This window comes from Lipotes vexillifer, unplaced genomic scaffold, assembly GCF_000442215.2.
Source record: "Lipotes vexillifer unplaced genomic scaffold, Lipotes_vexillifer_v1.1 scaffold109, whole genome shotgun sequence".
Classification (NCBI taxonomy): domain Eukaryota; kingdom Metazoa; phylum Chordata; class Mammalia; order Artiodactyla; family Lipotidae; genus Lipotes; species Lipotes vexillifer.
Window position 1 is genome coordinate 1456439 of NW_006790015.1, and position 12320 is coordinate 1468758.

General features: G+C 52.4%; 1 protein-coding gene across 2 annotated transcripts in view; it reads left to right on the plus strand.

Annotated features, from left to right (window-relative positions):
• DRAXIN (dorsal inhibitory axon guidance protein) overlaps window positions 1–8543 on the plus strand; it is a 25911-nt gene extending 17368 nt beyond the window's left edge. The window contains exons 2-7 of one of the 2 annotated variants that reach the window (XM_007463166.1): window positions 74–264; window positions 517–519; window positions 1644–1755; window positions 2177–2266; window positions 3773–3862; window positions 7522–7634. In XM_007463166.1, coding sequence (XP_007463228.1) covers window positions 74–264; window positions 517–519; window positions 1644–1755; window positions 2177–2266; window positions 3773–3862; window positions 7522–7634 — 599 coding nt within the window. Of the gene's footprint in view, window positions 1–73; window positions 265–516; window positions 520–1643; window positions 1756–2176; window positions 2267–3772; window positions 3863–7521 lie in introns of both variants that reach the window. The other variant, XM_007463165.1, reaches the window with a different exon arrangement.
• The last annotated feature ends 3777 nt before the right edge of the window (window positions 8544–12320 follow it).

The window sequence follows — 12320 nt, forward strand, 5'->3', positions numbered from 1 at the left end:
CCTGCTGTGGGCCGATACGGGGTGGTGGGTGGCAAGCAGATAAAGTTGCTGTGTTTCCTGCTCCTTGTCTCAGGCCGAGCCTTGGTCAGAGGTCCCAGCTCCCTGATAAAGAAGGTGGAGCTCTCAGAAGACCAGGCCCCAGATGCCGCGATGGAGGAATCCTCCACCAGCCTCGCCCCCCCCATACTCTACCTCACCACCTTTAAGGCAGCACCTGCCACAGAAGAGTCCCTGATCCTGCCCGTCACATCCCTGTGGCCCCAGGTAAGGGGCCCGGGGCGGCCTCGGAGATGGAAGGGTCCTTGAGATGATGTCATGCAAATCCCTCTTAGTACATTTAGGGAGACTGAGGCACAGTGGCAGGAAGGAGCTGGTCCAGGCCAGCGGGGCTGGATGGAAGCCAGGTCTCCTGATGCCCATCCAGCCCAGCTCAGGCCAGTGGGCCCACTGGCCAGGGAGGGCTGCCACTGTCCAGGCAGTGGTCCTGGGGGCTCACTCTAGGGAATGCCAAGGAAGCAAGTGCCGGCTCAGCACACTGGTCTCTGCATCTAGAAGAGCAGGGCCTTTGGGGAAGAATTTTGTACATGCTGAAAAGTACAGAGAATAATAATCTTTAAAACCATGTCCCCATGATCCAGAATTAACAAGCTTTAGTTAACACTTTGACCCATCTGCTTCAGACCTTTAAAAAGGATATATGGAAGGGATTTCCCTGGAGGTCCAGTGGTTAAGACTCCGTGCTTCCACTGCAGGGGGCGTGGGTTCGATCCCTGGTCGGGGAACTAAGGTCCCACATGCCGCGTGGCACAGACAAAAAAAAACAAGAACAGAAACAAAAAGATATACAGAGAGGGAGCAGGCCAGCAGACGTGGCAAATACACCAACCATTGGTGAGTCTAGATGGAGGGTATTTACTGTTGCAATTAACACGAGGTGCATCATTGCACCTCTTCTGGGGCTTTGAAATTTGTTTCAAAATAAAATCATTAAAAATGATCAAAAATGAACATATGTGTAGAGGAAATAAAACTTTTTTTTAGCAGTAGATCTTTCTTATTCTCTTTTTGGGTCTTACACCCCCCTGAGAGTCTGATACTATGGGCCATTTCCGACGAATCCATGGTTACCCATGCTGTCGCAGGGCCCCTGAAGCCCATGTGTTGAGAACCGAGCCCTAGAATGTGGGTTCACATCCTACTGTGGCCAGAGCTGTGAGTGGAACTGCTGGCCAGAAGTTGCTGTGCCGAGACTGCTGGCCAGGGCTGTGAGTGGAACTGAGCCATGGCCGTGGCCTCAGCAGTGCCACAGAGAGCTGATGACGTCTGCAGGGGAGAGAAGGGGCAGGGGAACAAGCAGCTGGGCTTCCTCCTGAGCGGACACAGCTGCCTCCCCGCGCCTCCCCCAGAGGGCCTGGTGGATCACTTGCCCGACTGCATCGGCTGCCTGTAGGCACCGTCCCACATTGGGGGTGGCTGCTCTGGGCGGCCCTCTCGATGTCCCCGGGCTGGGATTGCAGACTGTCCAGCACAGGATGAGCTGGCCTCTGAGGAGCGCCTCCTTTGCTCTCTGGTCCTGGGGCGCCACGTTTCTTCTTTCACCTGTTGGGATCTTCAAGCTCCCTTCTCTCCACCCGCTTCTGCAGGCTCATCCCAGGCCTGACGGGGAGGTGATGCCCACACTGGACATGGCCTTGTTTGACTGGACCGATTATGAAGACTTAAAGCCTGAGGTCTGGCCGTCTACGAAGAAGAAAGGTATGTCTACCCACCCCGCCCCCCCCTTGCTGGGCTCCCTCCCCTCTCCCACCATCCATTGGGGTAGGGGCCTCGGTGACTCCAGCCTGACCTACGTATGTCCAAGGTGGGATGGCAGGCCTGGAGTCTATCATGGAACGGACACCTGAAATGGACTTGCTGCTCTCAAGTGCTCATCGCACGGCAAACGCTTTCCACGTAGCTACTCACTTAACCTTAAAAAAAAAAAAAAAAAAAAGTTAGGTCTGTTCTGCTGTTGATCCCACTTTAGAGAAGAGAAAACTGAGGCAGAGAGAGGTATTGTGTCTCATCCAAGCCACACTGTGGGAGTGGCGGTGTGAGCGCTCTCACCCTGGTGTTCTATGCTTCATCTCTGCCCTGCTGAGCCTCAGCCTCTGACCACAGATCCTGTTTTCCCCAGAGAAACACCGAGGCAAACTCTCCAGTGATGGGAATGAAACATCACCGGCTGAAGGGGAGCCCTGCGACCATCACCAGGACTGCCTGCCAGGTACCGAACCAGCATCGTGTTCAAGGCACTAGGCCGGGCGCTGGGGGAACCTGCGTGGGGATGGGGGCGGGTGTTCCCAGACACATGAGCAGGACCCTTTAGGGATGGTAAATAATAACAGCCACGGCTACCACTTTACTGAGAGTTGATGTCATACTTTCTTCTATTTAATCCTCACAGCAACCCAGTGAAAGGGACCCTGTCATCCCCCATTTCCAGGCAAGGAAATTGAGGCTCAGAGAGGCTAAGTGTTTCAGCCGAGGTCACACAGCTAGGAAGTGGCTCAAACCTGAGTCTGCCTGGTTCTGAACCATGATGGCCCTTCTCTCGACTTCTCTCTCCTAACGTCTTTTTGGGCTTAATTCTGTCCTTGTCCCATCATGACACTGCTGGGCTTCTTGGGATACTTTGATGACATCCTGACCTGTCCGGCAGCTGAGCCCATTAAGACAGTCTGAAAACAGAGGCCTGGGGTTTTGACTGATGGTCTAAACTGCTGGCCCTTGATTGGGTCAGTCGGAACTTCTGAGAAGACGATAGCGAGGGGGAGTTAGAAGGGCAGGAGGTTTCTGGGGGTGGGGGGTAGGGTAAGGCCTGTGAACAATAAAAGTGGAACGAAGGAGGAATGGACAGGAGACTGTGATGCAGTCGCCTGCCAGCCCAGCGAGGAGCTCCAGAGCAAAGATTCCCTGTTAGAAGAGGCCCCAGCTGGGCAGATAGCCAGGCCCTGGCACCCCTGCTGAGCCAGTCACTGCCTGGGCTGTTCTGCTCTGAAAACAGTGGGACATTGGCTCAGGAGGTTCCTGCAGGTGTTAACAGCTGGAGGCTGGCAGCTAACTGCTCTCCTGGCCGATGGATGGCAAGTGCCTTCCGGAGGGAGATCTGAGTTGCACACCTCCACGATGCTCGTTAATTCAGTGACCAGAATATTCTACAAAACAGCAACCCAACAAGCCATTTGGCATCAGATAAGCCAGACCGCCAGCTCCCTGAAAGGCTGTTTTCTTTCCAAACCATTGTTTTCACCCTGAGCAGAAAGAAAAGGCTCAAGTTTGGGCCAACTGAACAGTGGCTCTGAGAGCTGGCTCCATGGTGGGCGAGGCCGTGCCTAGGGCCTGCCTCTCAGGGGCTTCTGTTTCCCCATCTGTCCAAAGAGGACGTTGGCTCCGTGATCACTGAGGCCCCTCCCAGCTCCATGCTAACTTCACACCTGGCAACCCCCAGCCGTTCCACCCATGGGGGGATCCCACAGCGCCCTCGCTCCTCCCATGATCAACCAATTGCCCATCTGGGGCGTCTGGGGTCTCTGCCGCCCGCCCTCAGGGGCCTGGGCCGTGACATTCGTCGGTGGTTCCAGCTGGGAGCCTTGCGCACCAGATGGTCCATCCTGCCAGGGATGGCCCCACCATGGAGATGATATATCTCCTGTCCAGTGGGAGCGTGTGCAGGGCGCAGGGAGGGTCCGCTCAGCGTGGCTGACCGAGTGTGCTTTTGCTGTGTGGGCAGGGACCTGCTGTGACCTCCGGGAGCACCTCTGCACGCCCCACAACCGAGGCCTGAACAACAAATGCTTTGACGACTGCATGTGTGTGGAAGGTGAGCCCGACATCGGGGGCTCCCTCGGTGCCGAGACCTCGCAACCTCCCTTTCTCCAAGCTGGGGTGGGCCGAGAAGGGGGTGGGAGAATCCCTGTGGAGCAGGAACAGCTTTGCTCGGTGCCTTCACAATCTGTGAACTCATTTAGTCTCGATTCCTGGCATCGTTGCTGAAATTTGCTTTTCCCACCTCTTGAAATACAAGCCGGCATATGATCTCCCATGACCTGGAGGCGGGAGAGGGGAGGAGAGAGGAGCGTATCTTTTAAAATAAGATCAAACCTGAGAAGCCTGGTGCTTTCATACCGGAATTCTATCCTAGGGGAGACATTCCAAGTGTGATAACAAGGGGTGGGGGGTGGATTTCCCAGCACTGTCCCAGGGAAGGATGCACTTGCCCGGCTGGCTCCCTCTTTAACTCGTCGGAGCTCCCACATGGAGCGGTATGTGCCCTCCTGCCCAGGTGGGCCCAGGTGTACCCGGCTCTGTGCTAAGCCCTTTACCCATTATCTCCGTAATCCTCCCAACGATCCCAGGAAGGGAGCTATTGTTCTCCCCATTTTACCCAAGAGCAAACTGAGGCACAGAAAGGTTAAGCCACTTGCCCAAACCTACATAGCTAAAAAAGTGGGAGAACATTTTAAATTTTGTATTCTGAAAAATTTCAAACGTATATTATAGTCGTCAGGATAGTATAACGAACCCCCATTTCCCATCACCCAGCTTCAATAATTCTCACTCATGGCCAATCTGTGCTGTCTCCCCTCCCATCTGCTTCCCCCGTTGCAATAGGATTTTTTTAATCTTTCTTTTGGCCACGCTGCGCAGCATGCGGGATCTTACCCCGACCAGGGATCAAAGCTGCGCCCCCTGCAGTGGGAGCGCAGAGTCTTAGCCACTGGACCGCCAGGGAAGTCCCTGCAATAGGATTTTGAAGCAACTCCTGGAAGTGTAGATATTTCATCTGTGAATATTTCAGTATACGCATCTAAGAGATAAGTACTCTTTTAAAAACAAAATACCAAAAATGCACAATAACTACTCAGTGTCATCCCACATCCAGGGCTCACATTTCCCGAGTGAAGGGATTTGGTCTCAGTCCCTCTGTTGACCATTCTGAGATACATGCCCAATTTTTTCTCACATTAGCCTCAAAAATTATCTGCTGTGAGAGCAATAAAGCTGCTTAGGTCCAATTATTCATTCATCCAGTCTGTCAAGAAATATTTATTGAGTGCCTACTATGTGTTGGGTTCTGATAAGGACATTAGGGATTCAGCGGCAAAGAGAACCAGCAAGTTCTGCGCCCATGGATTCCATTCTAGTGAGATGACCAACAATAAGCAAATAAGTAGATAAGATGTCTTTAAAAAGGAATAGGGGCTGTAAAGAAAATAATCCAGACTGGTCTGATGAGCAGTCTGGGAGGTGTTTTAGAAAGGGTGGACAGGAGCAGACTGCAGAAACAGCCACCTGAAAATGAGGGGTTGGGGGAGGGAGAGAGAGTCCCAGGCAAGCGGCAGAGCAAAGCCAAGGGCCTCGGGCAGGAATGAGGCTGGCATGTTTGAGGGCGCCTGGCACACAGTAGCCAACGGGGGACGTGGCAGAATGGGAAGTAGGAGAAGCTGGCGGGGAGGATCATGCAGGACTTTGAATTATAATGGGAAGGCGTCGGCAGGTTTTAAGCAGGGGAGTGACCTGGTCTGACTTATGAGTGTAACAGCTCACTCTGGCTGCAGTACTGTTGGGGCAGGAGTGGAGACACAGAGGACCAGCTGGGAGGTGAGGGGATGGAGGCAGGCAGGGGTGGAGATGCTGGGGAGCTGCCTTCCCAGCTGTTAGGGGAAGCTGGGACCCGTGTGCAGGGCTGGGGGCCCATTTCGCAGAGGAGGAGACTGAGGTGCAGAATGGCCCGGAGGGCGCTCTAGTCCAGGAAGCCCGGAATAGCGCCAGGGCCTCCAGATCCAGCCTGCCCAGGTGAGGGGGACATGGCCCGACTGAGTTCACACACCCAGCTGGTGCTCAGCTGGATGCTCAGTGGGCAGCCCCTCTGCCCAGGAAGGCTTCCTTCCTTCCTCCCCAGGGCCTCAGGTAGGAGGGGGTAGCTTTTCAGGCATCCAAAAGATATGTGTGCAGCCAAAAGCCCATCTGCTCATTTCCCGTGGTCTCTCCCACCCTGGTCGGTCCCACCAAAATTCTTGCTTCCTCCGTGGAGACTCAGGCTCCAGAAAAAAAAAAATTGAGTAGAAATGACAGCTCATTAAAGATGGTCCAGGAAGAGGTTGTCAGGAACCCTCTGAGGACCAAGAGTCCTGAGGACTTCTGAGAAATCCCAAAATGTTGAATTCAGGTTCCAGGGCTGAAGTCCAGCAGTCTAGGCCAGCCTGGGTTCTGGAGGGTTCCAGAAGGGCTTCTGTGGCTACCAACCACTCCTGCTTATAATCCCCTGCCCCCCTCCTAAGTGTATTTTGTGTGGCCACAGGTCTGAAAGCTGCGATCCAGGTGTCAATTCTAGACCCCAAAGCACAAACTTCACAGCAATTCCTTTATTCTCTTGACAGTGACGTAAGCAGATCTTAAGCAGGTGATGTCCTCCTCTCTCCCTGTGGTCACTCCTAACCTGAAATGTAGGGATTGCTCAGGCCACACTGAGCAATCTCTTCCCCTAGCCCTCCCACCCCCAATCAGGAGGATGTGGCCTTCTGTGGCCTTAAATGAAAAACATGTCTACCCATGTATGTCAGGGGATGCCTGACATGTGGTTATGATAGAGCCACAGCCAGGAACCCCTCCCACTGGTGGGCCAGGAGGGCCACGACTACTTTAATTAGGGTGGTCAGGGAGGGTCCCTTTGAGACCTGAAGGCTGTGAAGGAGCCAGCTATGCCAAGAACTTCAGGAAGGCATTTCTGGCTGTGAGAACAGCAAGTGCAAAGGCCCTGGGGCCAAAAATGAGTGGGTGTACGAGGAAAAGCAAGAAAACTGGGTGTGGCTGGAGTTAGAGAGTGAGGAGGGGAGTGGGAGGTGAAGAGAGCAGACAGGAAGCAGGTCCACGTCCCAGAGGGTCTTATAAGCCAGGGTAGGAAGTTTGGATCTCCTTTTGAGTACAATGGGGAGTCATGGGAGGTTTTTATAGGGGAGGGCAGAATCTGCATCCCTTTAACAAAAGGTTTTTAATGGACTACTTTTTAAGAGCAGTTTTAGGTTTACAGAAAGATTGTGCAAAAAATACAGAGTTCTCATATGCCCCCCCAAACACACTGTTTCCCCTATTATCTTACTTTAGTGTGGTGCACTTTTTACAACTGATGAACCAATAATGATACATTATTCACTAAAGTCCATAATTTACATTAGGGGTTCACTCTTTGCATTGCACATTCTCTGGGTTTTGACAAATGCGTAGACATGTACCCACCATTATAGTATCACACAGAATAGTTTCGTGGCCCTAAATATCCCCCGTGCTCCATCTGTTCACTCTTGCCTTCTCCATCTGTGATTCGCTTTTTTAAGCCCATTAAGGCTGCTCTGCGGGGGATGGGTTGGTTGTAGGACTGAAAAAAGAAGGGTGTGGTGGTGAGAGGATGCAAGGGGTTCCAGAGGGCACGGAGGGGTCCGGCTGGTCGCATCCCTGACCCCCTTGCCTCTCTTCACCCAGGGCTGCGCTGCTACGTCAAATTCCACCGGAACCGCAGGGTCACCCGGAGAAAAGGGCGCTGCGTGGAGCCCGAAATGGCCAACGGCGACCAGGGATCTTTCATCAACGTCTAGCGGGCCGCGTGAGGCGCCTCCCTACCGGCCAGGGGACTGAGCGCGGGAGGTCTGGAGAAGCCGGGCAGTTTGTTCGTAACTCGCGGTGGCAGATCAAATGGGGAGTCTGATGACTGAGGCTGCAGGCTCAGACCCAGGACACTCAGCCCCAGGAGGGGAGCCCTGGGCGAACTGCCCCCGCCCAGGAGCCGAGCAGCAGCACACCGGCAGCCACCACCCGGCCAATGGGAGATCCACACCGCCAGCGCATCCCGGTGTCCGCGTTCTCCGCGTTGGCAATGTCGAGAGCGCCCTCTAGCGTCCGACCTCAGCACTAGAATTGTTTCAAGTTTAAAAAGGAAGAGGTTTTCGAGCTGGAAAAGAATGGAAACTCCCTGAGAGATAGGGGAAGCCAAGGGCGGGAGACGAGTACGAAGCACCTCCTGTGTACCAGGCACTGTGCTAAATGAAAGGCATACATTATCTCATTTGTCACATGGCCCTTTAAAGTAGGCATAATCACCATTTTACAGGGGAGGAAACTGAGGCGAGGTTTTATGACTTGTCCGGGGTCCCAGATCAATTCTCCTCAAACCTTCACCTGTGTAAGAATCCCCAGGGATCTGCAGATTCCAATTCAGTCGATTCTGCATTTCTAACAAGCTTCAGGGCATGCCAGTGCTGCTGGACCCAAGACCCCACTGAAAGCACCAGGTCCTGGAGAGTCAGGGTGAATCTGGCATCTGAACCTGGGTCCTACCAGCTCCAAGGCCCATGTCTTTGCTCCTCCACAACTAAGGACGCATTTCAGGTTCTCCACGGCTTTCGGTGAGAGAGACGTGTTCCCTAGTTGTTCCTTTCACTGTGGTGAAGGCTGGAATAACCGACTATATTCTCTTCTTTCCCTGGACAAAGGTATATCATTTAAAAAACAAGAGAAAATGTGCATTAAGCACCTGCTTGCCTATAAGGCATGATTTGGGCAGATTGACTCCTGCCCTCTGGGAGCTGGTATTCTGAGACATGAAGTGTTTGGGGTAAACAGTAAAGCTGTTCCTTATTTCTATGGCCCTGCTCACCCGGTCCTGGGACATGCACTTTGGAGTTGCCTGAAAGCTGCCACCCCAGGGGGGTTCTTTGGCTTTTATAGTTCATGTCCTTTGAGAATCTAATGCAAGCATGGACTCAAAGAGTACGCACATTGCCCGTGTGCACCCACTTTGCATACGTCTTAGTGGTTCCCAGGCCCCCCAGAGACCATCCCAGGACCCCCAGCCTACACTTCGGCAGCAGAGCCCACTGAGGAGTTGGGGCACCTCTCCTAACAGCTCCCCACAGGCCAGACTCACGATGCCTACCCCAAACACCTCTCTGAGCAGATGTGACTCTAGTGGCCACCTCAGGAGAGACACTTAAATCCCCCCACCTGGCATCTCACTCCTGGCCAACCCTCAGGTCCAGGGCAAAGAAGGTTGCAAGCCTTCTCCATCCAGAGTCCTTGCTGGCCTGGACCCCAGCCGGGGGACCACGCCCACGAGATGCCAGGGCTGTTTACTCCACTGGGAAAATCAGTCGGGGTCAAGGGTCCGGCACCAAGGAAAGCAGACAGATCTAGGAGAAACCAAATACACTGGCTCTTTTTGCCCTATTCAAGTTCGACGGGCATGGGAATCTTGGGGAGAAGGGGGACTGCAAGAGATCAAAGCCGGCTATTTGTAAATTGAATCCACTGGCAGTTTTGTCTGTTTGAGACCAGACAAGGCCCACACTGTGTGCCTCACATGGAGTGGCAGATTCGAGATAGTGATAGAACCCTAGCAGGGGTGGCTGCAGGCGGGGAACCCAGAATTGCTTTTGTCTGGAGGGCAGCGGTTAGGCTAGCCCTGGGCCATCAACGATGGAAAACACAGATCAGGACAAAGCTGAAAGGCCCCACAGAACTACCACTGACTACCAAGGGAGTTCTATAGCTAGAAAGTCAAGGCCTATCTCTTTGCCCTAGCTACCTCCATTTTGCATTTGCAAAGGCAGGGTGGGTGGAATCCTCATAACTCCAGAGTCAGGGATTCCAAAGCCCACTGTGTATTTAACAAACCTCTCTACCAGGAAGTTCTTCCTTGGTCTATCTTAAATTTCTTTTGCTGGGACATAAGCCAATTTCCTCTAATCCAGGGTTCAACAAACTGTTACTGTAAAGGGCCAGATAAATATTTTAGGCTGTGTTCCAATGAAATGGTCTATGGACACAGAATTTCATATAATTTTTACTTGTCACAGACCCATTATTCTTCTTTTGATCTTCTAAAATGCATTTTAAAATGTAAAAACCTCTCTTAACTTGCAGACTACACAAAAACAGGCCGTGGGTTGGATTTGGCCCCCGGGCCACAGTTTGCAGATCTCTGCTCTAATCTGCTGGTCTCAACCTTGGCTGCACATTAGAACAGTCTGGGGAACTTTCAAAGGTACCGATGCCCGAGCCCACCTGCGAAGATGCTGGTTTAATTGGTCTGGGTTGTCTCTGGGCTTCGTGCATTTGCAAAGCATCCAGATGACTCTGATGTACACTGGGCCTGAGACCCTCCCCTCGCCCTGCTGACTGCGCAGGTACAGCTGCCGACAAATGGCCTACTACACCACTCACCACCTCGGTGACCTTAGGAAACTTAGTTAAGATCTCTGTGCCTTGATTTCTTTATCTGTAAAATAGGGATAATAAATCTTCCTTCATAGGGGTGCTGTGAGATGTAAACACAAAATCCCGGTAACATGCTTGGAACAGTGCCTGGCACATAATAAGCCCTCAGTGTTAGCTAATTTATTTTTAGGATGATTTTAGTAGGTGTTCTGTTTTTTGAGATAACAATCCATCACGTACTCAGAGATCACCATTCAGGCTCCTTTCCCAAGGCGTGTCCCCTGGAACACGGGGACCGTGAGATGCTCCATTAGGAGAGAGGGGATGGGGTTCTGGGTCAAAGAGGTTTGGAAAACTGCTCTGGACTCAGCCCGAGGCAGCATGTACAGATTCTGGCCACTGAGGCAGAGCTGCAGGTGTCAGTGGCTTTGCAATAATAAGAAGATCGGGACTTTCTAAAAATACCCACCCCACCCCGGGGCCGGGAGGAGCCGAGCAGGAGGCCAAGTGGAAACCAATAGCTGCAGGGACGGTCACCTGTGACCCCTGCATTCCTCCTGCGGGAGTCTTCCAGCCACTCCCCAGAGATACCCACCGTTCCCATGGGGCTGCCTTTCTGGGATTTGTCTGGCGTTGCCAAGAGGGGCTCCTGAGCCTGCTGGGAATGAGTGAAGGGTCAGAGGACATGAAAGCCACGCCACGTGGGAACATGACAGCTTTACCTGCCCCTTGTGGAGTCACGGAGCCACGAGTCACCTCCCAAAGCCACGATCCCTTCCACCACTGAGAAGCTGTAAGTGGATGCTTACTTCAAGCCAAATTCAGCACATCCAGTAAAATCTGATGTCAAGATGGTGGGCATCCGCTCCCTGGAAGGGGATCCGTTTTGCAGCCGGAGAGACAGCGAACATATATGCAACCTGCAAGGAACATGTTTATAAAACAACAGAACAGCAGGGAAAAAATACGTGCTGGAAGAGACAGCGGGAAGGGGCCGGAAGATCAAACCATTTAGGCTACTCATTGGGGGTTTCATGGGCTTGAAAGGGTGCACCATGACCTTCGAGATGACCTTCACTCCTATGGGAGACAACAGGGTGTGTGCTGGGGGTGAGGGGTGTGACAGGATTTGCCAAAATCTGAAGAGCCAGGGGCTTCCATTGCAGGGAGTGTATTTTCTGAATCCTAAGTCAGGATGGGTGGTCTGATGGAGGATAAGCAGCCTCTTCTGGAAGCAAGAGGCTTTCTGGTCCCTCCATCCTTTTTTGTTGTTATTGCTGTTGCTGGGGCAAGGACTAATGACTTTAATTGGGAAGCCAGCAAACAAGAAGATGGTGAGCGCATGCCCCAAAGAACCATCTTGCCAGAGTTAGAATTTCAGGCTCCTTTTATACTAAAAGGGGAGCGAGTAAAGTCAAACACTTCCTGGTTCCCATCAGCCTCCAGAAGGGATGTGTTAATTTCTTTCTCCCTGCAGTCATTCACAGATGGGCCTGGTCAGAATGTTTCTTGTGAGCTAAACAAGGGTATTTTAGCTTAATCCTCATTATCTGGGAAGCAGGGTTCCCAGAGATGGGCCATTGTGTACAATTTGAGCTTATAGGCAACATCCCTTTAGTGATTAACTTGTAATAGGACACAAAAGGCTCTTCCCTTATTACAATTCCCCACTGTCAATGTCCATTTCACATTCTTGTGAAAAAAGGAACGAAGACCTGGGAGCTTGGAAGAAATGTGGGATCCCGGTCCCACCGGGACCTGCTGAACCACAAGTTCTCCAGGCCGTGCTTGTATACAATAAAGATTCAGAAACGTTGGCCTAGGATGCAGAGCTGGAGTCAGGACTGTCAGACAGTCAGGGACATTTGGATGATTTGGGGGCGTTTGCATTCAGGTGTGAGTTGGCAAATCTGAGATCCAGTTTGCCTAGTTAATAACCAGCAATGACCACCTCGCAGGCTCTGAGGCCCTGTCTCCCGGGTTGGAACTGGCCTTTATTTTTAGAGGAAATGAATTGAAGCACCTGGGCCTGGGGCCTCAGTCGTTGGGTTTTCTGACTCTTGGGAACT